This window comes from Entelurus aequoreus, linkage group LG02 (genome assembly GCF_033978785.1).
Source record: "Entelurus aequoreus isolate RoL-2023_Sb linkage group LG02, RoL_Eaeq_v1.1, whole genome shotgun sequence".
Classification (NCBI taxonomy): domain Eukaryota; kingdom Metazoa; phylum Chordata; class Actinopteri; order Syngnathiformes; family Syngnathidae; genus Entelurus; species Entelurus aequoreus.
The window spans coordinates 73,487,834-73,515,228 of NC_084732.1; the positions used below are offsets into that span (position 1 = coordinate 73,487,834).

General features: G+C 38.9%; 1 protein-coding gene across 1 annotated transcript in view; it reads left to right on the forward strand.

Annotated features, from left to right (window-relative positions):
* Nucleotides 1-27,395, forward strand: part of itga11a (integrin, alpha 11a) — a 204,435-nt gene that overhangs the window by 126,097 nt on the left and 50,943 nt on the right. The window contains exons 14-21 of the mRNA XM_062032072.1: nt 4,595-4,798; nt 9,064-9,194; nt 13,949-14,115; nt 17,602-17,741; nt 25,393-25,503; nt 25,583-25,668; nt 25,741-25,951; nt 26,024-26,122. Of these exons, the coding sequence (XP_061888056.1) occupies nt 4,595-4,798; nt 9,064-9,194; nt 13,949-14,115; nt 17,602-17,741; nt 25,393-25,503; nt 25,583-25,668; nt 25,741-25,951; nt 26,024-26,122 (1,149 nt within the window). The remainder of the gene's footprint in view (nt 1-4,594; nt 4,799-9,063; nt 9,195-13,948; nt 14,116-17,601; nt 17,742-25,392; nt 25,504-25,582; nt 25,669-25,740; nt 25,952-26,023; nt 26,123-27,395) is intronic.

Consider the following 27,395-nt stretch of genomic DNA (forward strand, 5'->3'; position numbering starts at 1 on the left):
ATTTTTGACGTGTGTTTGGGGTCATTGTCCTGTTGGAAGAACCCAACTGCGCCCAAGACCCAACCTCCGGGCTGATGATTTTAGGTTATCCTGAAGAATGTGGAGGTAATCCTCCTTTTTCATTGTCCCATTTAAAGCACCAGTTCCATTGGAAGCAAAACAGGCTAATACTACCACCACCATGTTTGCCAGTGGGAATGGTGTTCCTGGGATTAAAGGCCTCACCTTTTCTCCTCCAAACATATTGCTGGGTATTGTGGCCAAACAGCTCAATTTTTGTTTCATCTGATTATGCTCTGCGCCTGTTTTGCTGCCAATGCAACTGGTGCTTTTAAGATTTCTATTTTTGTTACATTGTTGTTTTTTTGTTATTTTGAAAGTATTACTTTTTTCTCAAACAATTGTGTGTAGTAGGACAGAACAAGTTTTTTTTTTTTTTACACTAATATACGATAGCATTGTTTTAAATTGTTGTATTAAGTTATAAAACCATTTGTATTTACTGAACATGTTCCCTGTGTTCTCATAAGCATAATTAACTAACAAGAGGCAAATTCATAATTTTTCAATGATCGTGACTTTGAAGTCAAAATTATCGGTATTAATATTAGCGAGACTCGCCTTGTATTTACTTGGTATCGGATCTATACCAAAATCCCCAGTATTGCCCACCCTAATCAGCACTTTCTTTTGCCAGCCACTCCATGGTTTTGTGGGCTTGTTTTGTGATTGTGGCGGCCTAAAATGCCTACATTTGCATCAGATATTCTCTAAAGTTGAGGCTTTTTTTTTCAAAACCAACGTATCAATCTGTGATTTTATGAATTGTCATTGTTTTAAGTGTTCTTTGTAACCTTTATCTCAAACAGCACAAGGTTTAAACAAAATTTGGAAAACAAATGCTGTTTTGAGGTTTTACTCGTTACACTCTATACCGTACAGACTTAAAAGCAGACAATAGATGGCAGTAAAAGCACATATTCACAGCATTTCTTTGAATGTTCTCATTCATCCAGGTCATTGTCATCTCAGGGCATTCACTCGATCGCAACTGTACTGTTTGGTTTGTCTCGGAAAACGTTTCGCCGCTCATCGGTTCGTGCTCATAGACTTAGATTGGTCAGATCCAGTCAAGCGGCTGGTGCCAAAACCCCAAATATTTATACTCATAACAGTTGTTTTTCTCACTACTATAGGGCGAAACCATCCTTGCCCAGGAATACCCTCTTGGTTTTGTAGTATAAATATTTGGAGTTTTGGCACCAGCCACTTGACTAGATCTGACCATTCTAAGTCTAAAACAAGATCTGACGAAGCTAAGTCTATGAGCATTAACTGATGAAGCCGAAATATCTTCTAAGACAAACCAAACAGTCCAGTTGCGATCGATTGAATGCCCTGAGATCACATATTCAGAGTTCATTGTCAAATTACTATACTGTTTAATTATAACTAATAATAGCATTATATATTTATAATTACAGAAAGAAACATCACTTATTGTCCACTGCCTTCTCTGTCGTCCAATAGTTGCAGACATTCTCCATGTATGTTTTATGCTTGAAAAGTTTTTGTCCATCTAAATCATTCTTTTATGTTCCAACACATTTATTCCCGCACGTTAAAAACATTTGTGAACTCTTAAGAGCTTTTGAATTTTTGTTGGTAAATGACAGACGATGAGGGATTATTATCACACTTCAACATCTCTGTCATGTAAATGCTACCTCTTTGCTAGATCATCATTGCAAATTAAAATCTGTTCTTAATTGCCTTTCCCTGGATAAAAGACATTTCAATTGTTATGAAAATGGATACAACCTAGGAAATGAGGACACATTTGTGTTGCAAAATTTTTAAATACTACATTACCCAGAGGTCTTAGTGCCATAGACAGGAACCGGAAGTAGCTCTGAGCCATGCACGACGATGACAATTGTTTCGTTTCAGCAATACAACGTTTACATATTGTTGCATGTAGCTGTCCCTGCTTTGTTTACACAATAATCAAACATACGTTTAGATTTTTAATATTTCAGTGTCACTCGGGGACAAATTTGATTGGGCAAAATGTGCGGGGTAGTTGCGGGCATTGGACACATTTGCAAGGTCACGCATAATTTGTGGGGATTGATTGTATGTGTGTGAATTGGCGCAATCACAAATACCTGGAGGGACTGGCCAGTAGCCACAATCCGAGGCTTTTATCGGACATTTTAGATGTATGCTGCTAAACTCTGATACAGATATTAATATCAAATAGGGATAATATGCTTTAGTATATGATACATAAGTCCAATATATTGTTATTATTCTGTCATCTACTTAAATAAACCTTAATGTCGGCATTTTATATTTATATAAGTGAATATTGGTATAAACAATGGCAGCAAATACACTTGTATTGTGTATGCATAATCATTTTGTCAGGCTATTTGGGGCTGTGTGAGCCCTTAGAATTGTCATCACCTTTCCCCCTATAAGACGGCCCTGCTTAAGTATCAATTAAACCATACTGTAGTCTTGAATACGTGTGTGCAGGTTAGACCTTACTAGCTATTTCTCTTAGCAATTCAGATGCTAGTCACTAAATAAACACAGAAGTTGTTCCAACTATAATGATATCAGAACATCATAAACATGTTGTATATTTGGTAGTGGCAAATCTAATGGTGGCGCTCCAAATTTTATTAAATAAATGAATGTCTGGGAAACACAGCCTCTAAATACACAAAACAACAATACACAATAGTAGTTACACTTAATAGTAGTTAGAAGGGCCAGTTTTGGCCCTTCTAGGCCCTTCAACCACCTCAGAATAAACAAAATTCAAAACCAGTGAAGTTGGCACTTTGTGTAATTTGTAAATAAAAACAGAATACAATGATTTGCAAATCCTTTTCAACTTATATTCAATTGAATAGACTGCAAAGACAAGATATTTAATGTTCAAACTGAGAAACAATCATTAACTTAGAATTTAATGGCAACAACACATTGCAAAAAAGTTGGCACAGGGGCATTTTTACCACTGTGTTTCATGGCCTTTCCTTTTAACAACACTTAGTAAATGTTTGGGAACTGAGGAGACCAATTTTTAAAGCCAATTAGCCTGTTCACCTGTGGGATGTTCCAAATAAGTATTTGATGAGCATTCCTCAACTTTGCCAGCTTTTTTGAAACATGTTGCAGGCATCAAATTCCAAATGAGCTAATATTTGAAAGTTTTCCAGTTCGAACGTTAAGTATCTTGTCTTTGCAGTCTATTCAATTGAATATAGGTTGAAAAGGATTTTCAAATCATTGTATTGTGTTTCTATTTACGATTTACACAACGTGCCAACGTCACTGGTTATGGGGTTTGTATGTTTGACCATTGTCCCCCCATGTTGCGTCACTTCAGGTAGCTGGGAAGGAAAATACTGCCCTAAATCAACGTAATTCGCATTTATTCAACAGCCATCTAATATTTTGTCTGCTCTAGATTTTATTATGAACTGAACAGCCAAATAGAACAATGATATGCATGACTACTGGTCCAGTTGCCTTTTTCTCCATTCAGCCAGAATGCTTTCTTTGATACATTTTCCACTCTCTTAATTACTTCCATAAACTTGAATCAATTCCATCTGACCTTGGACTTTTTTTTTTTTTTGAGTTATCAGACCTTTTCAAGTTTTATCTAGCTTTTAAGTTCTCTATACTAAACTCAATTTGTGAATGTTAGCAAGATATCATCACCAAAACTAAATAACAAATGACTGGATTATGTCTGTGATAAACACACTACGTGATAATATTGTTCCGGAAAAGATGAGTGCGTGGTAAAAAGATACTCTGAACAGCTACTGCCATATTTTGAGGGATTTTATCATTTGAACCCTGCTTGTGTCTGCAAATATTTCTGACTAATTCCTTATCCAAGTTACGATCAGTGGCAGTAATTCATCAGCAAGGACATGAAAGCCACAGACGCTGACATAAGCACTTTTCTGAGTGTAATGCAACTTTTTCCATGTGTCTCCTTTCCTGTTGTTTGTGTTCAGTGAGTAACAGGCAACATATTGGCATACGTTCTATAAATAATTGTACCAAAGGTTTACAGCGATTCTCCATTCTTTTATTAGAATGAGATACAAATCCTCACTTTCTTGTTCGCAGATGTTGGCATTCAATCACACAATGAATACATTAAACACAGTAGCTGACCCAAACTTATGATTATGATTGTTCAGATGAAAGACATCGGAAACCCATTAGCTAGTCTTTCCTGTGTAAATTACATTTTATGAGTGAAAATGGTTTTGATATATCTAAAAGAGCTGAATGGAGTTTAATCCTTAGTAACATCGATCGTCTTTCATGGTGGAACACTTTCAACTGTGCCTGCAAGATTTTTTATAATTGCCTCCACAGTAAGAGGATAAAAAGGCTTTCGTATAGTGTCATGAAAGATAACCTTCTAATTAGCTTTCAAAATGGGTTTCCTGCACAAGATTTCAGCATTGTTTCAAATGTACAGGCACAAATGCTTGGCCCTAAAATGTATTCCCAGTATTTTGTACTTTGTAAGTTTTCAAATCTTTCATTTCAGAATCGCTTCGTTTTTGAAGGTGCATTGGAGATCCTTAATGGTGGCCAGAATGCTCGCTTTGGCTCTTCGCTTGCACCGGTCCCTGATTTAAATGGGGATGGCTTCAATGACTTGGTGGTAGGAGCTCCACTGGAAGACGATCACAAAGGAGCCATCTATGTTTTCTTTAGTCAGCAAAACAGAATACTGCGAAAATACAAACAGGTAGGTTGTGCTTGAAAGTGTACTTACCTTATACCAGTGATTTTAATTCTTTGTCATGATGGGGACATAATGTTGTTCACGTCCCCCTAAAATGAAATACAATTGAGAAACTGATAATATTTATGTATTTATTTATTTATCCGTACAAACTCTTTGAGTTGCTGGCACCAGCAGCTACTTGTCTATTGTTTTCTCACGCCCCCCCCGCCCAACACCTTATCGTGTACTTATGTATAATTGGTCGTATTTCCTAGTTGAGCCTGTTGATTACATCGAGCAGTGCTGCCACCAAGCTGGACGCCTGTGTCTCGTTCTAAAATTAAAAAATACACTAATAAAACTGCCTTGCCTCTCTTTTACTGAGGTAGCATCTCTAACTGTTGAGGGCATTCCAGAGTACTGGAGCCCAAATAGAAAACACTCCATAGTTTTTGGGCTCTGGGAATCACTAGTAAGCCGGAGTTCTTAGAACGCAGATTTCTCACCGGGACATATGGTACAATACAATCAGCAAGATAGGGTGGAGCGAGACCGTGTAGTATTTTATACGTAAGTAGTAAAACCTTAAAGTCGCATCTTAAGTGCACAGGAAACCAGAGCAGGTGAGCCAGTATAGGCGTAATATGATCAAACGTTCTTGTTCTTGTCAAAAGTCCTGCAGCCGCATTTTGTACCAAGTGTAATTATTTAATGCTAGACATAGGGAGACCCGAAAATAATACGTTACAGTAATCGAAGAGTACAACCAACAAACCAGTCAGTGTAATGAAATCGAGTCCCCAAACAAAGAATACCATTATCAGTGTGTGTACTTACTACTTTTTTATTTAGTGTGACTGCAAAATAAGCCACCATGGGATCAAAGAAAGTTTTGAGTGCCTACACTTTGATAAAGAAGGTGAAAAACACTATTCAATTAAAAAAAAAACACTTGTGGCAAGTATTAAGGTGGCATCTGCGTGGTCCATACCTTGCCTCTTGTCTCGCCACTTATTGCCGTCTTTGCCAACAACCGTCTTTAATAAAATTAAAAGTGAAGTTAAATATTAATTTGTATGTATTTCCCATTGTTTTCTATATGTAAAACTATATTTCATCCCTAAAAAAAAGTGTTTTGTGTATTTTTTGGATTTACACCATCTTTAGTGGAAAATATGGCTTCAGTTTTCCTACGATTTGGTCTTTGTCAGACCTTGTGGAACGGATTACGAACGAAAACTGATGTACTCCATTTGTTTTGATTTTTACTGTACAGTAGTACATCAACATTTGAGTTGAATGGGTTCCGTGGCGGAGCGCCTAACTCAAAACACAACATCTCAAATCAGCGTTTTTTTATTGAAATTAATTGAAATCAATATATAACATGTAACATGCCAGTTCAGAAGAAAAACTACATTTTACAATAGAATGTACTACTACAACTACAGTACCGTATTTTTCGGAGTATAAGTCGCTCCGGAGTATAAGTCGCACCGGCCGAAAATGCATAACAAAGAAGGAAAAATACATATACCGTATTTCCTTGAATTAGCGCCGGGGCGGTAATTAATTTAAAACCTCTTCTCACTCCGGCGCTTACCAAAGGCATGCGGTAAATTTAGGCCTGCGCTTATAAATTTGAGTGTGATGTAAGGATACCATCATGAAAAGCACATTTAATAAAAAAAATGTTATGGTCTTACCTTTACTTATAAATGAAGTCCATGCGCCGCTCCGTCTGACCAAAAGCATCGATAACTTGTTTATAGAAGTCTTCCTTATCTTTCTTCAGTTTTAAAAGTCTCTCTGTCTCGATGGAGATCTTCCTTTAATTATTACCTCCTGCTTCGATTGAAAGTCCAGTTTAGAAAACTGTTGTTGTCACTTCTTCTGCAGCCGAGTAGTCGCAAGAATGATCCCTGGGATCACTATAGCGCCCTCTACCACCATGAGGCGGGAGTCATTTGAGTCCTGTGTCCAATGATTAGCTCTCAAAATACCATCATTTATGTCACCACATGACCATTGCTGGAGAAATACTATACAGGAACACATTTACGCACTACTGGGCATTGAAACACAGTCAACAGTGTACAAAACAGGTTATTTTCTGGGGCATTTAAAAATCAATAAACCCTCATCATAAATTAAAACATATCGTATGTGGTACTGTCAAAATTAAAATTGCAAAAAAAATATTAAATGTGAAAAAATAAAGAAATAAAATATCTGAATTCACAATCTGTAGAACCCATTCGAGCTTCCGGGGTTGGCCGACATCACACAAGATGTAGTTTCTCTTTAAATATCCTTCTTGAAAATGGCCTTCCAAATATCTTGTCTAATCATAAAAGATGCAGACAAGGGGTGTTGGCTGAGTTCTTAAACTTTACTCCACAGCGTGCTCATCAAAAACATCCCGCAGGCTAAACGGGGGCTACTGCGCAAGCTCTTCACTACTGTGGCATGCTGGGTAATGGAGTTCTTATGTTACCTAGCTAATAACATCACAATATGTATCTGCCTTAGGCCAGCTAGAAGGCCTTAACTGACAACAACTCGTGATCTGATTGGCTTTCGCAACTGTCTGTCAACTGTTTATGTCCGTTCACTTAAAGTTCACGGACGCCGGCATTGTTGATTCTGTAGGCCTCGGGCAGATTTCATACAGCATAAGCTAGCTGAATTCTGATTGGATAAAAACTCTATAACCTAATAACAACAGCGCTGGAAGGAGCATAATATGACATGAAGAGAATATGAATACCTTTAGATATTTAGGGACAGTAAATAAAAAAAATACTTTTATCTTTAATTATGATCATGATTTCTGGTTATGTTAGGCCAGCAGAGAAGGCCTTGCTGGCCCTGATGGCACACCACTGACGATATGGAATGCTAATCAATGTGGGTGTATTTACACCCAGTTTTATTTTGAGAAGACTCCAAATGTCAATGTATTCCTAAATTACTACATAAATGTACATGTTTCATTGCACCAGAAAAAATATATATATTAAAAAGCCCAATATTATTTTGACATTCATGTCTGCCTTTGGGTTTTATATGACATTTTACCACAAACATACTCCAAGCCCCTTCCCGCTATCAATAAGGATATAATGGCAACTTTCCCCCTACATTAATAGTCTTTAATGGCGCACCGTGTTAGTGCAAGGCTGGTACTTTAACGTTGAATACCGGTTGGGTTCGTGCCAGGAAAATGTGCAACTTTAAGTTTTTTTTATCGTAGGAAATGTGTTATTTTGAAATAGGAAACATATACTGTTGAATAATGTATTTTCCATGATGTTGTTTTAGTACAAAACATTTATTTAAAAAAATCATACAAAAAGTATACAAATCGTTTAAAATTGGTGTGGGAACATTTTTGTGATTGATGTAAATGTTTGCTTAGGGCCTGAATTTAGCCTGTGTATGAACATTGTTGACCTCATGGCTCAATGCAAATGTACAAAAAGCGTTTTTGAAAAAAATAAAGAGTTAATGTGTTTCAGAAGGATTTCTTAACAAATTTGAGATCAGTACAGAACCTGAATTTGAACGGTGTCCCAAGCTCTTAATTGCAACGTGGGAAAAACAGGCCCAGGTCAAACATCCAACACAAATGAATGTGAAATGAAGCTGGCAGTAACATAACCTGCAACCCAGAAAACAACAGTAAACTAATCTTGCAAGGCAGCTGGAAATGATAGAATTTATGCCACGTTATCATCCGTGCCATCTTGCCAACTTATAAACAATGGTGGGCTCTGAGGTGCCGTAGCTGCTATATTACAAACATGCTACAAGAAAATAGAACTGGAGATTCTGGCTCCTTGTCAAGCTAGTGGTGTGTTGTTTACTCCTCTGTGGCAGCACAAGTCTTTGGGTGGATCTGATTTCCATCGTCATTTAATTTATGGCTAATGACTTTGAGAGACAGGTAGTCTGTTCCATCAGCCTTAGACTAATCGTAAGACAAGGCACAGACGGAAAGGGTGACGGAACGGTAGAGGCTGATTGGTGGCGACTCGCGAGGGGATAGTTGGCAGAACAGATAAAGCTGACGCTAAGTGATTGGACGTGGCACAATAGGGCGGTGAGAAAGACCGACCTCATGGAAGTATTGACAGCGAGCTGACTAGAGGAATACCAAACACAAAATAATACAAAATACCAGTCAAGATAGCCTTGTGGCAATCATTGTATTGTTCATGTTTTTGATCAAAAAACGCAATGACTCACACTATTGTGCTCTCTCCTTTTTTTTTTCGTTCCAGAGGATCGCTGCGGCAGACTTGGCACCTGGCCTGCAGTACTTCGGCCGCAGTATCCACGGAATGATGGATATGAACAACGATGGTTTAGTTGATCTGGCAGTAGGATCCCTTGGTGCAGCTGTTCTCCTCTGGTTAGTGTTTTCGTGTACATACAGTCCTAAAAGTTTCGAATAAAGATACGACTTGACATTTTCATGCTCTCATCAGTAAGGATTTTTCTCGAGAAATACATCAACTGAAAGGTAGAATTTTACTCCAACAATGTACTTTTCAGTAGAGCCTTCACAGATGTTCACATTACCCATGATGCCATGGACGGTAACAAACTGTCTGGATTTACATTCACAAATTTTAACTGTTTGAGTTAAGACTAGGCAGCAGGGGTTAGTGCATGTGCCTCACAATACGAAGGTCCTGGGTTCGATTCCCGGGCTCGGGGTCTCTCTGTGTGGAGTTTGCATGTTCTCCCCGTGACTGCGTGGGTTCCCTCCGGGTATTCCGGCTTCCTCCCACCTCCAAAGACATGCACCTGGGGATAGGTTGATTGGCAACACTAAATTGGCCCTAGTGTGTGAATGTGAGTGTGAATGTTGTCTGTCTATCTGTGTTGGCCCTGCGATGAGGTGGCCACTTGTCCAGGGTGTACCCCGCCTTCCGCCCGAATGCAGCTGAGATAGGCTCCAGCTCCCCCCGCGACCCCAAAAAGGACAAACGGTAGAAAATGGATGGATGGATGGATGGAGTTAGGACTATTATTGCATAAATGTTTTCACAAAATGCTTAACCTCAACCAATGATTAGAGACTTTACATCAGGAGTCGGCTACTTCCTGTATTATATAGCTACAAAGTGCCTTTATAAAATTCCCTTGTCAGTCAGTGGGCCATAACAACCTTTGTGTTAATATTAACTTTTTAATAGTGTTCAATTAGGAACATATTTCCAAAGAACCATACATTTATTTACGAACACAGCAGTGCCTTGGCTTATGTTAGTAATCCATTCCAAAAGGTCAAAGACCAAAATGTACATAAAACAAAGCAACTTATCCAGTAAAGGAGTCATATTATGATTTATTTTTCTACATTTAAAACTCTTCCTTGTGGTCTACATAACATGGAATGGTGGTTCTTTGGTCAAAATGTTGCAAAGATGATGTTTTACGGACCATCTTAAAGCCGCTTTCTGACCCTCTATTCAGGATGTACCCTTTTATGGGCGGTCTTATTAACCTGTCTGTTAGCAACTCGCAAGAACCCCTGTCGGCGATGCACAGCCGACGTTCTGGACCGCACAATTCATAGAGGACTTAAAAGCCAGGTTTGTGCGGTCCCAGCCCACAGCAGGCTCGGACCTTCTCCCTACGCCTCGACCGCCGGTTCCGGATCTCCGACCGGCTAGGCCACCGCCGCCTTCGCTCCTCCCGGCTCAGCCGCTGGTTCCGGATCTCCGACCGGCGCGGCCACCGCCGCCATCTTCCCCGTCGCCTGCTGCGCCACCTCCTGTACCGGCTCCACGGCAATCACCTAATGCACCTGGCGTTTTTCAGGGTTTCATTAACGACATTTTTCGGGACATGACAGGTCGGTTTCTCTTCGTTTACCTGGACGATATATTAGTTTATTCATCGACATTTGACGAACATGTGCAGCAGGTTCGGTTACTCCTTCAACGATTGCTCGAGAATAAACTGTTCGTCAAGGCTGAAAAATGCGAGTTTCAATCATCCTCTATTCCCTTCTTAGGATTTATCGTAGAGGAGGGTAGACTCTGACCTGACCCCGCTAAGGTAAAAGCAGTGGTAGACTGGCCAACTCCGGTTTCCGAGAAGCACCTTCAGAGATTCTTGGGCTTCTCTAATTTTTATCGGCGATTTATTCGGAATTTTAGTCGTGTCGTCCTGCATCTTGGGGTCACAAAAACGGCAGCCATGCGAGTTCCTAACACTGTCTCCACTTCGACTGCGTCTTCTCGCCGTCATCCACGTTGTAGCTTTTAGCGCTTCCACTTTGGGCACAGTAACAGATATCAGCTTGAACCATACGCTTCTTTGTATTAGAAAGGATGCATGTGCATGTAGGAGCTTGTCTGCCCTACGACAAGAGGATAGAGAAAAAACAAGGAGCTTGTTGACTACAGCGTTGGACTATAACGGTGGACATGCGCAAAGCTCTTCGGGTAAAACTATATCCATATATTTAACATATATGGATATACCGCATCTGCTGACGTCACACTTGAGGAAAAACGTCACAAATTTGGCAAATTCAAATGACTCGTTTGGAGGAGGTATGAAAGAAGGCAGTTTTATTTTATAAATATCTCCATCATGCCTCCATGGTTTGATTTCACATTTCAGATCCCAAGTACACAAAAACGGAGTACCAATAGGTAAGAAAAGTAGGTTTGGCATAATAGGTACCTTTTGAGAAATAAAGTTAATTCAATGAATCAGTTCCAAACACCCCACAATGTCGCCAATAGCTATATTTTTACATGCAGAACTATACAAAATACATCATATACATGATGGATTAGATGGATTAATAAACATCTAGCATCACTTTTACCTTTATTAAAGACACTTGTTGGCGACGAGTGGAAAGGGAGGAGTCCAGGGGTCGGCAATGTCGTACTTTGCTACAAGTTCTTCATTGAATTTAATAGTGTTTCTCACCTTCTTTATGAAAGTGCCCCATTTTCTTTCGCCCTGTGTTTGCCTTTTTTGCGACTGAGAGACTGAGGCTATGTTCACAATGCAGGGTGTGATGCCCATTTTAGATGATTTTTTATTAAATCCGATCTTTTTATGTAGTCGTTCACATTACCAAAAAAATATGCAACTTCTGTGTATGTCAAATGTTAACGGAATGCATTCGTAAAAATCCGATTAATATCTACATATGAAAGAGCCCTCAGTCGGGTTCGAAAAAAATCTGAATTTTCCTGTTCACACTGACATAAAAAAAACAGATCTGCTATATGGTCGAAGAAATCGGAAATTACCTGTGTCCAGTGTGAACAGTGGTCACCAACATTCTTTGTTTGGGCACTCGTTTCAGTGGAATGATACGTGGGCAAAACAGACACGTTTGTTATGCTCACTGTATGATTACCAAGACTTATAAGAAAACTGGAAAAAACATTTTAACAAAAATGTCCAGCAAACACTGAACCATACGAAAAATATAGACATACAAAAACGAAGGTCCCACCATACATGTGTGAACAACTTGTATCCATTTTATGTACTGTAGTGAGTTTACTGTGAAGATCTATAAAACTAGAGAAAGATAACATGTACGTTTACTGTATATAAAATAATAGAGGTGGCAAAAAATATATTTATGAATGGGTCACAATTCCTATTTGTAACGATTCTTAATCAATTAAAAAGTTAAAAAATATATTTTATTTTTTTAATCTAGCTACTCAGGTAAATCATATTGTTGATGGAAATGCCCATATCTGCTGTCGGTGTTTACTTTAGAAAAGAGAAGTGTGGGTTACTTCTCTTGTTGCCTTATTTGTATTTGACTTTTTTAAACAATTTTCTTTTAAGTAATGTAGAAATGTATCAAACATGTTTGTCTAAATTATTGAGGAATGTAGTTAATCATGGAACTGGCACTCAGTCTTATAAAAAAAATATTGATTTTGAATCGAGAATCCACTGTGAATCGAATCGTTACTCCCAAAAATGAATTAAATAAAATTGTGTGGTGCCCAAAGATTCGCAGCTCTATAAAATAACATATGATATTTCAAAGATAACTCATGATTAAGAATGATCATTTGAAAATGTTCAGTCGATGACCACTAGGTACAGGAATCATACAACAACTCACGATTCGATTCAAATTCTTGGGGTGACAATTCGATTCAGAATTGACTCCCGATTCAACACAATTGTTGATTCAAAACGATTTTCGCAGTATGTTATTTGGGTTTGAAAACATTGTGCAACGGATCATATTTTGTTTAGTTTTTGACTCCCTCAGTTCTGTTTTCAGCACCCTTGGGTTTGTGTGTTTTTGGTTACCGTGGGTGCTGATTAGTTTCACCTGCCTCTGATTAGTGTCCGGGATGCTCACCTACCCCCGGGCACTAATCAGAGAGCTACTTTTTCCTGTTTTTCGCCACGCTGAGTCTGGCTGTCTTAATTTCTTCATGCAACATTTACGTTTGTGACCCATGCTTTAATTCTTGTTGCTGTGCTAAGCTGCACCATAGCTTCCTGTACTAGAGGCACGCTTTTCTATTTATCTGCATTTCCTGCCTGATTTATGACAATAAATCATTGTCTCACCTGCACCTTGCCTCCGGAGTTTCCGTCTGCATCCTGGGAAAACGAAACTTAACATGCGACTGTGACATAACACATTGTAAAATAACCTTTTCAAAACAAGTTAAAATACCACTGATAGTCACACACACACTAGGTGTGGTGAAATTGCCCTCTGCATTTGACCCATCCACTCCCTGGGAGGTGAGGGGAGCAGTGAGCAGCAGCGGTGGCCGCGCTAGGGAATCATTTTGGTGATTTAACACCCAATTCCAACCCTTGATGCTGGGATGTAATGGGTCCCATTTTTATAGTTTTTGGTATGACTTGGCCAGGGTTTGAACTCACGACCTACCGATCTCAGGGCGGACACTCTAACCACAAAGCCACTGACGTATGCATGCAGCTATTAAGCCGGAGATGGCCTAAAAAATTTATAAAAAATGTTTTTTCCTAAAAATAAGTTTTTTTTAATTGATTTTTGAACATTTTGAATAGTATCAAATTCAGTTAATATTCAGAAATCGATTAAAAAATATATGATTTTTTTTCCACAAGACCTATTGACCACTATGTGATATGTTGTGTATATCTTCACAGGTCAAGGAGTGTTGTCCGCATATACACCACAGTTAGGTTCGAACCTAGTAAGATCAACATCTTTGTGAAGGACTGTCAGAGGGGTGGCAAAGACGTGACCTGCATGTCAGCCATCGTGTGCTTCAACATCACTGCAAGGACGGCCATTTCTGCCACGCAGGAAATCGGTAAGCCAGCGAAAATAATCATTTGCTCTCAAAGTGTCTCCGCGAAGCTTCCAGTTTTTTCCTCTTGTGTCGATGTCTGTTTTTCATTTAAACCTGTTCAGAAATGTAAAGCAAAATCAGAATCTGTTGCTGACACCAAAATATGCTGACAGCTGTTTTGCTGTATGCAATATGCAGTTGGTCAGCTACTTTTTTTGGTACTTGATGAAACATGACAGGAAGAAACATGGCTGGCTTTGAGTGGAAAAGGCCATAAAACCATGTGCAGTATATCCTCTATGTCCTGCCTCAAGCTTACTTTCCTGTGCAATGTCTGCTAATTACAAGTGGCACTGAAAGAAAAATGTTTCTTTACTACTACTATGAAATACTGCTAATGAACTCTGTTTTTTTGACTGTTTGAACCTCGCTATCAAATTGTCTGTAGATTGATCTGTTTTGCACAGATAAACTGATGAGTCAATCTGTCAGATGAGTGATAAGTGATCACCTGCACACATTCTCAAGGATTCGTTGCTTAAAAGTTTATTTGAACGGATATGATGTCAGGTTCCTGTTTCGCTATGAGAAGACGCTAAGGAAGCCAAGGTGAAGGGGCCACGTGTTCTTAGTTAACCTCTTCACCCCCATGCGTCGTCATGAAATAAATCAGACTTGCCAAAACAAAAGTAGAAAGAGAATGGAGGGAATTATCTTGTCTTCCCTGGTTGCGTACAGTGGAACACGTTTATTTAATTTTCCACTCATTGTTATGTCTGGCGAGTAACGCTCGACAGATGTGCTTGAAGTGAAAAACGAACTGGAGTTGTGAGATAGTTTCATGCAAATTTGTATTAGGAGTTTTTTAAAGTGGTGTTATGAGTCGGAATGGGTATTGTTTACCGATTGTGTACCTATACTACTACAAACTAAAGTTAAAGTTAAAGTCTCAACGATTGTCACACACACACTGGATGTGGTGAAATTTCTCCTCTGCATTTGACCCATCCCCATGTTCACCCCCTGGGAGGTGAGGGGAGCAGCGAGCAGCAGCGTGCACCGCGCTCGGGAACCATTTGGTGATTTAACCCCCAATTCCAACCCTTGATGCTGAGTGCCTAGCAGGCAGGTAATGGGTCCCTTTTTTGTAGTCTTTGGTATGACTTGGCCGGGGTTTGAACTGACAACCTCCCAGTCTCAGGGAGGACACTTATGTTATACATGCATTGTCTGGGGCAGCACGGTGGAAACAGGGGTTAGTGTGTGTGCCTCACAATACTAAGGTCCTGGGTTCGATCCTGGGCTCGGGATCTTTCTGTGTGGAGTTTGTATGTTCTCCCCGTGACTGCATGGGTTCCCTCCGGGTACTCCGGCTTCCTCCCACCTCCAAAGACATGCACCATATTTGTGTCTTAATAACGTCTATGAACAACTAATATGATTTAAAATGAAAACATAGTTCAAAAAGATTAATTATTAGAGCCACACATTAGTAAGACATATAATAAGACATGAATTAAGCTATTTAGGTGTAAAAATCAAAAGAAAAAGATGTAAGGCTTTTACCTCTAAAAGTTGAAAAAAGCTTTGTGCATGAAGCTGTCTGCAATGGTTGAATATGAGTGTCTCTTTCGGTGCAAAAGGAAGCGAGGAGCACGGAAGTCCCTCAACATTCTGATAGTCGAGGTCTCGTATTTTAACACAAATTTATATCACTACCGTCACCCAAGCTTTACATGTCTGCTTTTAGATGTTTTAAATGAATAAATAAAGGCATACTTACATTTTAATGTCTCTCTTTCCGTTCCGTTGAGTGTTAATATGGATACTAGCAAACAAGCAAACACTTTTATTGTACACAAAACAAATTTATATTCGCTCAGAACAATATATTTTTCGCGTGAGTTTAATTTATTTTCAAAATATAATGTCTGTGCTTGCAAAACATATTTTTCTGTCCTCAAAATCTGCCTTTGCGACCTCAATATTAAGACACAAATATAACACCATAGGTTACTACCGTTTACATCGACACCGGTGCAGAGTTATGGTAGTCATTCCTAGTAGGGCTGTACGGTATACTGGTATTAGTATAATACCGCGATACTAATTAATCATATTTGGTACTATACCGCCTCTAAAAAGTACCAGGAAGAGGTGCTTTAAGACATGGCTACCTAGCTTGCGGCTAAAGTCCAGCCGCAGTCTGCAGTGTTGTAGCTACTTCTAAATCACTAATCCTCGCCTCCATGGCGACAAATAAAGTAAGTTTCTTACAAGTATCAGTCCTGCAGGACGAGGAATAGCTAAATATGCTTCACTACACACCGTAGCGCACCGGCATTAAAATGTAAACAAACACCATTGGTGGATCTACACCTAACATCCATTGTAATGATACCAAGTACAGGAATGTATCTAGTCGATACAATATTTTTTGGCATCACAACATCTTCTTTCGGTTTTTTTAAATTTATATTATGTTTATAAACTCAATATATACGTCCCTGGACACATGAGGACTTTGCATATGACCAATGTATGATCCTGTAACTACTTGGTATTGGATTGATACCCAAATTAATGGTATCATCCAAAACTGATGTAAAGTATCAAACAACAGAAGAATTAGTGATTATTACATTTTAACAGAAGTGTAGATAGAACATGTTAGAAGAGAAAGTAAGCAGATTTTAATAGTAATTGAACAAGTAGATTAATAATTTATTTTCTACCACTTGTCCTTAATAATTTTGACAAAATAATAGAATGGAAAATGACACAATATGTTACTGCATACGTCAGCAAACTAATTAGGAGCCTTTGTTTTATCACTTACTGATACAAGACAAGTTGTCTTGTATGTTCACTATTTTATTTAAGGACAAACTTGCAATAAAAAGCATATGTTTAATGTAGCGTAAGATTTTTTGTTAAAATAAAGCCAATATTGCAATTTTTTGTGGTTACCTTTTATTTAGAAAAGTATCAAAAAGTATTGAAATACATTTTGGTATTGGGACAACACTAATTCCTAGTTATAAGCACAATGTCTCAAGGAGTCCCTGGTGGCAGAAATAGAAAATGGCAACATAAATGCTGCTTGAAAGAATAAAAACACCGAGCTGGCAATGAGGAACTTTTATCAGTATGAACTGATGTTTGTATTATTGAAAAACACATTAAGGCAAGGTCTGCGAACCTCTTTTGAGTCGCTGGTTGACCCTAGTTTTAAGTTCACCATCACTTTAGTTTTTTAATTTGCAAAGAAAATCTCCAGTAGGACATGGAAATTGTTTGAAACAATGTGGTTTGGAAATGAGTCATTTCTAGAGTTGAGGATTCGGATGATTATACAAGTCGGTCACTCTAAAATTGCAGCGCACCACCACAGTGACGCCATTAGCCAGGGATTTACAATTAGTCTACCCTTAGTCTACAGCACAGATACTTAAACTCGTGGGATCTTTCCTAACATTTGTCCAAACGCCTCTTGTGACTTCTCAGGGATCAAATATAACGTCTCCATTGCGGAGCGACGTTTCAATCCTCGGGCCATACTGGACAACCCAAGCAAGTCTCAGCCTCAAAACCTGACACTTCTTCCCGGTGAGGAAAGGTGTGAGCACATCTACTTCCATGTCATGGTAAGACCTGTGTTGAAAATGTCACATACTGTACTCAGACTACCATAATGCTCCAAATTTAAAAGATTCATTTGGAAAACATTTTTGAAGCTGTTTCAAATCTTATTAACATTTGTTTACATTATTGTCATACAATCAATAATTGCAGGTTAGAAATGCTTGATGTATAAGAACAAACTTTAAACCAGTTCCTCTCAAATAGTGGGGTGGGTCGCCCTGAGGGGGCGCGGTGCGATGTTACAGAATCAGAATCAAAAATACTTTATTAATCCCCAAGAAGAAATTCAGACCACATTCCTGTCATGCTTCAAACCCCGTTTCCAAAAGCTGTGCATTACAAACCGTGCTCCTAGTAGCCATTAATCCTGACTTCATTTTCATTTACAAACTTTTTTTTAATTTTTTTTATAGGTTAAAGTGTTTTATATGTTAATAAGTTAATGTTGTTAATGATGCGTCTCAATTTACATCTGGTATTAATTATAGAGGGTTTTTTTTTTTGGGGGGGGGGTAACACTTTAGTATGGGGAACATATTCTAAGTAACAAAGACTTAATTTAGAGTTATTTGGACACTAGGGGAACATATTCTAAGTAACAAAGACTTAATTTAGAGTTATTTGGACACTAGGGGAACATATTCTAAGTACCCTAACCCTAACCTTATTGAGGGAAGACGCTTAGTTAATGGTTTACTGGTTGTATAATAAGGCCATGCAGAATAAGGCATTAATAAGTACTTAATGACTCATTAAGAGCCAATATGTAACTAATTTGCATGTTAATAAGAAACGAATTAATGGTGAATATGTTCCCCATACTAAAGTGTTACCTTTTTTTAAGTTCAATATCAAATGGTTCAAGTACGTAAACATTTTTTTTACAGTTTAAATAAGGTTTTATTTTAGTCAAAATTGATGTCCTGAAGAACAATGTTGATAAAGCTATATTTCTCTTTTTTTGGTTGTTACTTAAAGACATGATATGATACAATGTTATGCAGAATTAAAGTTAAAGTTAAAGTCCCAACGATAGTCACAAAAACACTAAATGTGGTGAAATGATCCTCTGCATTTGACCCATCCGCATGTTCACCCCCTGGGAGGTGAGCGGAGCAGTGAGCAGAAGCAGTGGCCGCGCTCAGGAATCATTTTGGTGATTTAACCCCCAATTCCAACCCTTGATGCTGAGTGCCAAGCAGGGAGGCAATGGGTCCCGTTTTTATACACTGCAAAAAGTCAGTGTAAAAAAACAAGAACCAAAAATAAAAAAATTAGGGGTATTTTATTTGAACTAAGCAAAATTATCTGCCAATACAACAAGAACATTTGGCTTGTCAAGACTTTCCAAAACAAGTAAAATTAGCTAACCTCAATGAACCCAAAAATACCTTAAAATAAGTATATTCTCACTAATAACAAGTGCACTTTTCTTGGTAGAAAAAAAAGAGACCTTTTTGCTCAATATGTTGAAAACTATTCTTAAATTAAGTAAATGCTAGTGCCATTATCTTGACATAATGACATGGGCTCGGCATCATGATTTTTTTTTTCATGCTTGAAGTAAGAAATTATTACTTTAAAAATGTAGTTTTATACTTGAGTGTTGATGACACAGCTTTGCAACAGTTGATATTCTAGTTTCAAGCATGTTTTACTCAATATAGGTCATAAAATCTCAGCAACAAGCTGTAATAGCTTACTGAGATAATTTAGGACCAAAACCCCTAAAACAAGTAAAACACTCTAAAAAAAAATCTGCTTAGTGAGAAGAATTATCTTATCAGACAGAAAATAAGCAAATATCACCCTTATTTGAGATATTCAATCTTACTTAGATTTCAGTTTCTGCAGTGTAGTCTTTGGTATGACTCAGCCGGACTTTGAACTCACGACGAAGGGAACATAACAGAAAATAATTGAGAAGCATTTACTGGATGAATGCATTTCATTTAGATTTGAGTGGACATACTCTTCACATTTTTACACATGTACAGTTCATTCTAAACATATATTAATATATTGAATACAAGTTTCGAGATTGCGAATGAGCGCAAAGCGGCGACCATGAGAATATTTTTTTTCTCGCAGCTATTTCAACAAGACTCACTGAATGCATTTGGAATAATGAATAAAGTGTGCCTCAGGTAAGGCATTGATTTTACACGTCTACAGACATCCACAAAATACCCATCTGGCAAAATGATGTTAAATATGTTGATGTAAAGCAAATGTTTTCAAATTTACAAGACTATTTACGGTAGGGGACATTTTCTAAGGACTCACTTGTTAACCCATAGATAGATAATAGGCATAATAATGATGGATTTCAATTTACACAGCGCTTCACTGAAAACTAAGGACCCATCATTCATTCACTTCACATCCACTCAACATTCACACTCGTAAGCTACATTTGTAGCCACAGCTGCCCTGGGGTAGACTGACGGAAGTGTGGCTGCCAATTTGCGCCTACGGCCCCTTCGACCACCACCAACGTTCATTCACGTCCATACACCTATGTGAGCGGTACTGAGAGAAAGGTGGGTGAAGTGTCTTGCCCAAGGACATGACAGCGGATGGCGGAAACCGGAATCGAACCTGGAACCCTCAAATTGCTGGCACAGCCCCTCAACGCCAAAATAATCTGCCTTCTGTACTACATATAGCAAGTATCTATAGGTCAAACATTTACACCTAAATACTTCAGAACACAGTGTAAACGAAAGTTTCAAAAAATAATAACACAACCTTAGCATTCCAAATGAAGTCACTTAAAAAAAAAAAAAAATTTAATTTTCTTTTACACAATGATGATTAATATGTGGATGGACTTAAGCATTTGTAATTTCTGTGGTTCAAAGTAGGAAGTGGATTCATATGGCCCCATTCGTCGCGGTTTACCTGACGAATTCGAGGCATGCACTAATTAATTTCGCCGCCTAAAGGCAGTAGAGTGTTGAATGTCTTAAAATGTTTTATGGCATTTCCGACTTTGACCACGGCATCCGTTGCTATGTAGAGTGGCACTTTCCATAATTTTCAGCAGACTGCACTGCTTAACCCACCTCTTCATCCCTTGCGAAAACCGCCCAGGAATGGTGCCTTACGAATACCTTCCCTACTGTAGATCAGTAACAGGAGTTGGGATCTCAGGACCTGATCTACTAAAATCCCAAATAACAAGTGATAAATAATGTTTGCAAACTATAAAAATTGTGTGTACGATTAGTGGGCATGTTGAGGTTGATCTACTAAGACTGATAAAGTGGTGCAGACTTAGGTTTTTTACGCAAACAACCGTCTGTCACCATGGGGACATTGATTTCCTGTAATCCTGCTCCAACCTGTGGGGTTATAGAATAATTATTATATAATTATTATAGCATAATCTGCACCACCTGCTCTGGGTTATACAGAAGCGGCACCTAGACAACATAATTTATTTTTACCATGCAGAAGGTGCACCTCTGGGAGATGACATTTTCTGACATTCTCTGAAAGTTTAATCAAAATCCGCCTATAACTTTTTGAGCTAGGTTAATCAACCTGACTAAATCCTTAAAAAAAAATTACATTAACGACAAAATACAGGAAAACACAAATAAGCCACGTGAGCTCTGGAAAATTCTCAACAACCAGCTTCCTGGTTGCAGCCAGAAACTCAAAACAAGACTCACCAACATCAGCATCAAGGAGGGTGACTCCCTCATTACAGACAAAATGGAGGTAGCTAGCAGACTTAACGCCTTTTTCACCAGCATAGCCGCAACTCTTGTCAACAAGCTGTCCCACCACTCTGGTCGCTTTGGTGTAGAACACATTAAAGCCTTCTACAGAAAGCTAGGAGTATCCAACGATGATTTCAAATTAGAAATGGTCACAGCTGATGAGGTGTTTAAAAAATTGAGCGCGCTCCACCCTAACAAGGCCACCGGCCTTGATAATATTCCCTCCAGATTCCTCAGGGACTCTGCCTCCATCATTGCCCCGATCATCACGCACATAATAAACCTATCAATTACACAAGGCCAAGTACCAAAAGATTTTAAGATAGCAAGAGTAACTCCCCTCTTTAAAAAAGGAAGCAAATTGGAACCTGGCAACTACCGACCTGTTTCTATTCTCAGCTCCATTTCGAAAGTAATGGAGAAAATAGTTTATGAACAGGTCGATAGTTACCGTGCCACTAATAAACTCATGTACAAATTCCAATCCGGCTTCAGAACTAACCACTCCACTGACACATGCCTCCTCTATCTGACCGACCACATCAAACATGAGGTGGACGCGGGCAAATACTGCGGCATGGTCATGCTGGACCTTCAGAAGGCCTTTGACACCGTTAACCACGCTATACTGTTGGATAAGCTCAGAGCAATCGGATTTAACAAAACCTCTTGGAGCTGGATGCAGTCTTACTTGGAGGGGAGGGAGCAGGTGGTAGAGGTGAACGGCACCGTGTCCCCCCCCCCCCCCCCCCCCTCTCGGTGAGCTGTGGAGTCCCCCAAGGCAGTATATTGGGACCTTTACTGTTCCTAATATACATAAACGACATGTCATCGGCATGCGACTGTGAATTGTTTTTGTTTGCGGATGACTCTGCCTTGCTGGTATCCGGCAAGGACAAGTCACAGGTGGAGAAAATCCTCAGTGCTGAGCTCTGTAGAACTTGCACCTGGCTCGCTGACAACAAGCTATCCATACACTTGGGTAAAACAGAATCCATCCTGTTTGGGTCCCACATCAAACTTAAGAGAGTCAATGACTTCACCATAAAAGTAGGTGACAGTGTCATCACCAGGAAAGATGAGGTTACCTACCTAGGTTCCATTCTAGAGGCTAACCTTTCCTGTGATAAAATGGCAACCAAGGTAATCAAAAAGGTTAACCAACGAACGAGATTTCTCTACAGAATTTCCTCTCTGGTCAACAAAAGCACCTTGAGGATTCTGGCGGGAACTCTCGTTCAACCCTTTTTCGATTACGCATGCACCTCCTGGTACCCTAGCACCTCCAAAACCCTCAAATCTAAACTCCAAACATCTCAGAACAAGCTAGTCAGGTTACTTCTAGACCTCTACCCCAGATCCCACCTCACTCCTACCCACTTCTCTAAAGTGGGCTGGCTCAAGGTGGAGGACAGAGCACTGAGCCTAGTCTATAAAATCCGCTACACCACCCTGATACCGAAGTACATGTCAAACTACTTCCTTAACGTAAATGACCGCCATAACCACAACACCAGGGGGTGATCCACTAACCACGTTAAACCCAGATTCCGAACTAACAAAGGTCTTAACTCATTCTCTTTCTATGCCACATCAATGTGGAATGCGCTCCCAACAGGTATAAAAGAAAGGGCATCTCTATCCTCCTTCAAAACCGCAATAAAAGTTCACCTCCAGGCAGCTACAACCCTAAACTAACACCCTCCCCGGATTGCTAATAATCAAATGTAAACAATCAAATGCAGATACTTTTTCTTTTTCTCATGCCTTCTGATCTCTCTCTCTCTCTCTCTCTCTCTCTCTCTCTCTATGTCCACTACTTGATGTCCATATCCCCCCCCCCCACCCTCCACACCCCTGATTGTAAATAATGTAAATAATTCAATGTGATTATCTTGTGTGATGACTGTATTATGATGATAGTATATATGATAGTATATATCTGTATCATGAATCAATTTAAGTGGACCCCGACTTAAACAAGTTGAAAAACTTATTCGGGTGTTACCATTTAGTGGTCAATTGTACGGAATATGTACTTCACAGTGCAACCTACTAATAAAAGTCTCAATCAATCTCAATCAATCAATCAATCAAAATGGGACAGGGTTTAGTCCCCTGTCAGTCAGAGTTCAGTGATTACTAGAAGTAAACAAACAGACAAACCCCAGCAAATATAGCAGATGTTAAAAACCAAATGCAGACAATAATACAGATGTGACATCTTTGAATATTTATGTGACACCCATATATCAGCTTTGCGTGCACTAGGAAGTTTGCACGTTTAGTACACGCAATTATTATTATTATTATTATTATGCTAAATACAAGTTGTTTTTTGGCATTTTAGCAGCACCAGAGCTGGCTCTTCCAGCTTCCAACTAGCATTTTTAGGCTCGAACTGCCTTGCAAAGTCAGTGCAAATAAACCGGACTATAAACCGCTACTTTTTCCCCAAGCTTTGAACCCTGCGGTTTATACAGAGGTGTGGCTAATCTGTGGGTATTTCTTCGCTAACGGCTAAATTATGGAATGGTTTAAGCAAAGAAATGAAACCATGTTCTAAAATTATCCACTTTAAGAAACTGTTCAAACTCAAAAGTGTTTGCAATGTACAAGGAAGAAGAATCCTGATAAACATCTTGAACCGTATTAAAAAAAAGGAGAACATCTCATTCATCTCATGAAAGATGAATAAAGACATCAATGACGTTTCTGTTTTGTTTGATCAGCCGTTTTACTGCCATGTCACAGGCCCCATTTAGAAACAAAGTATGTAAATAATCAATTACAGAATATTTCTATGTTTATATCTCATTTTACAACGTACCGGTATATATCTACGGATGAAAAAAAAATGTTTCTTCTAAAATTAAGTGGGTGGGGCTTATTTAGTCCGTAAAATATGGTTTAAGCTAATGAGTGCAGCTGGGATAGGCCCCAGCCCACCTGTCACCTTGAAAGGGAGAAATTGGATGGATAGCGAGAAAACCGAATGCTTTGGGGCAGCTTTTCCGTAGTTCATTTACTACGCCCACTAGCTACACAGACGCTTGTAAATTAAGTTTATGCTCGCAAGTTAATCATATTAAAAAAAAACGAGACACAGGTTGAAGTACCACTATAGTTAAATATATTATATATCTTAAATCCCACTAGACACTATGTACAATAACGTTGTAACACAAAAATGTAATTTGGCAATACAAAAAGCAACTAGCGTTAAGCAAGCTGAAGTGTCAACAATTTATTCAGGTGGTAGAAACGTGATACTTAAGTGAATACCCTGCTTACCCCAGACTCTACCTCCAGCGGTAAAAATAAGTTTGAGACCCCTGACTTAGTAGTTCATGTTCAGTTATGCACTTTTTAACAATAAAAGTAAAAGTTAAAGTACCAGTGATAGTCACACACACACTAGGTGTGGTGAAATTACCCTCTGCATTTGACCCAACCCCTTGTTCCACCCCGTGGGAGGTGACGGGAGCAGTGAGCAGCAGCGGTGGCCACGCTCGGGAATTATTTTGGTGATTTAACCCCCAATTCCAACCCTTGATGCTGAGTGCAGGGAGGTAATGGGTCCCATTTTTATAGTCTTTGGTATGACTCGGCCGGGGATTGAACTCACGACCTACCGATCTCAGGGCAGACAGCTATAACCACAAATCCACTGAGCAAATATGCCATAACTTCATGAATTTAATGCAAAAGAAATTTACTAACCCCCAATCTTGAAGGTCCACGGATCCCAGTTTGAGAATCCCTGATCTAAAATAATGTGTTCATCTTTTGGTTTATTTGGATCCCCTGAATTCAACGCACTGCACTAACTTTTCTGAAATATTTATACATTTGTTAAATTCAAGCATTTAATACCATTAAGTCTGCTGCTTGATCATAAAAACAATGTTTTATGTTGTAGGAAACCACAGACTATGCAAGGCCAATTGTGTTTACTGTACAAGTTGGGTTGTGGGATGCGGACAATGGACCAGTTCTCGATGAAAGCTGGCCAACTGTGTCAAAAACTGAGGTGAGAGACTGAAGAAAACTTAAAACTTGCAAAAAAAAAAATTTACATAAATATTTTAAAAATGTTTTTTTATTACTAGTTGCCTTTCTGGAATGGCTGTGACGAGGATGACCGGTGTGTGCCGGACCTCGCACTGCAGAGTATGACAGACCTGATGACCCGAACGTAGGCACACACATAATCCATCACAACAAATGTACATTCATATATTATTAATACATCTTCCTTTTCTTTCAGTCAGTTCTGCACGCAGCCTGTACAATCTCGGGGCGCTTTCTGCCGCCATCTCAACGAAGGAGGCACAGAAGGATCTCTGCGGGTTGTAGAAGCTAACAGAAGAAGGATGGTGGTGGATGCTCGATTAGAGAATAAAGGAGAAAATGCTTACAATGCTCGCCTCAACATTAGCTACTCTCCCAATCTGCGCTTCTCCAGCCTCATATTGAAGGTAAGTTTTCGTCATGCAGAGTCCAGCTGCTTTGTGAAGACAGACAATGACTTTGTGTATTTCTGGTGCTAGGACAATGCTGATGTCAAAATTGAGTGCTACATCGAGGACAAACTAAGACATGTGAAGATCTGCAATGTCAGTGCTCCATTTATGAAGTCGAAGGCACAGGTGAGATAACGTCCACTTTAAATAAGGGAAAGACATTGGCACTAAAGCTGCAACGATTAATCGATTACATTGAATAATTTGATTAGAAAAAACTTTGATATATTTTCTGTTTACTTAAAAAATCTTTAATGCGTTCAACTAATACAAATTAATTCAAAAAAAAGATTTGCCCGGAACATTTATTTGATTTTGAGTGCGGTGGTGTGTGGGTTCCGTGATCTGTATGCCGGCAAACTGCAGATATATTTTTTTCATTCTTATTAATGCACATGTTAAAAGCTTAATTTCACTGTTAATCCTGTGAATATAGTATATGAGAAATAATACAATGAATGTTATATGGTAATCTCAACTTTTTTCCCTATATTACCTTAAGGCTATAAAGTGTGTTTTAACTGATTACTCGATTAATCGAACAAACTAATCGGTAGATTAATCGATAACTACAATAATCAGTTATTGGGTTGCATATGACGTCACATCCGACTCACGTCCGGATCATTGCATACTCGTGGTGGTCAAACCCGAAAATACCCTATGCTTGCGTTGTTTTCCGATGTGCGAACCGTTCAAATTGCGAAAAGGATAAACGTTTCTTCAGAGTCCTCGAGAGGTAATCAAGAAGGGCGGAAGAGTGTAAGATTTTACAAGCCATGACGAGAAAAGTAGCACACACTCCAGTCCAAGGGAGCAGAGCTGAAAAACCCACAGGTTTGCAGTGATCACTTCATTAAAGGTTTCTTTGACATATTTTTAACATTTAATATTTCCTATTTAAGTATTATCTTGATATTATTTGTATTTCTTAAAACACGTTTTTTCTACGAGTGTTTCAAAACGCACCAACTTGGCAAGTCTATATAAAAAAAAAAAGCAAATGTGATGCAAAAATCATAAATGAAGCTTTCAGCACATACACAATGTTGACATCTGCAGTTATATTTTCATAAAGACAGGGAAAACACGCATACTTGTAATCAGCGCATGGAACACCAACAAACGTGGCTGTAGACACAAAGTCAAATCATGAAATGCAACCCTACCCGGGCAAAAACGATGCATGATTTATCTGGGCGAGTCTTTATACCAATTTCCTTGACTCAGCCACACACAAAGAAGTTGTAGACTTCCATGCTTTTCCAAGTTTTCTTCTGTTTTGTCGTGTATACTTGCGTCTTGACCACCAGATACTTCATGCCTGGGAACGCGACCAACGGCGTATCTTTGATATGACTCTTTTTTGCTCATATCTGCTTTTGCAGGTAAATCTAGG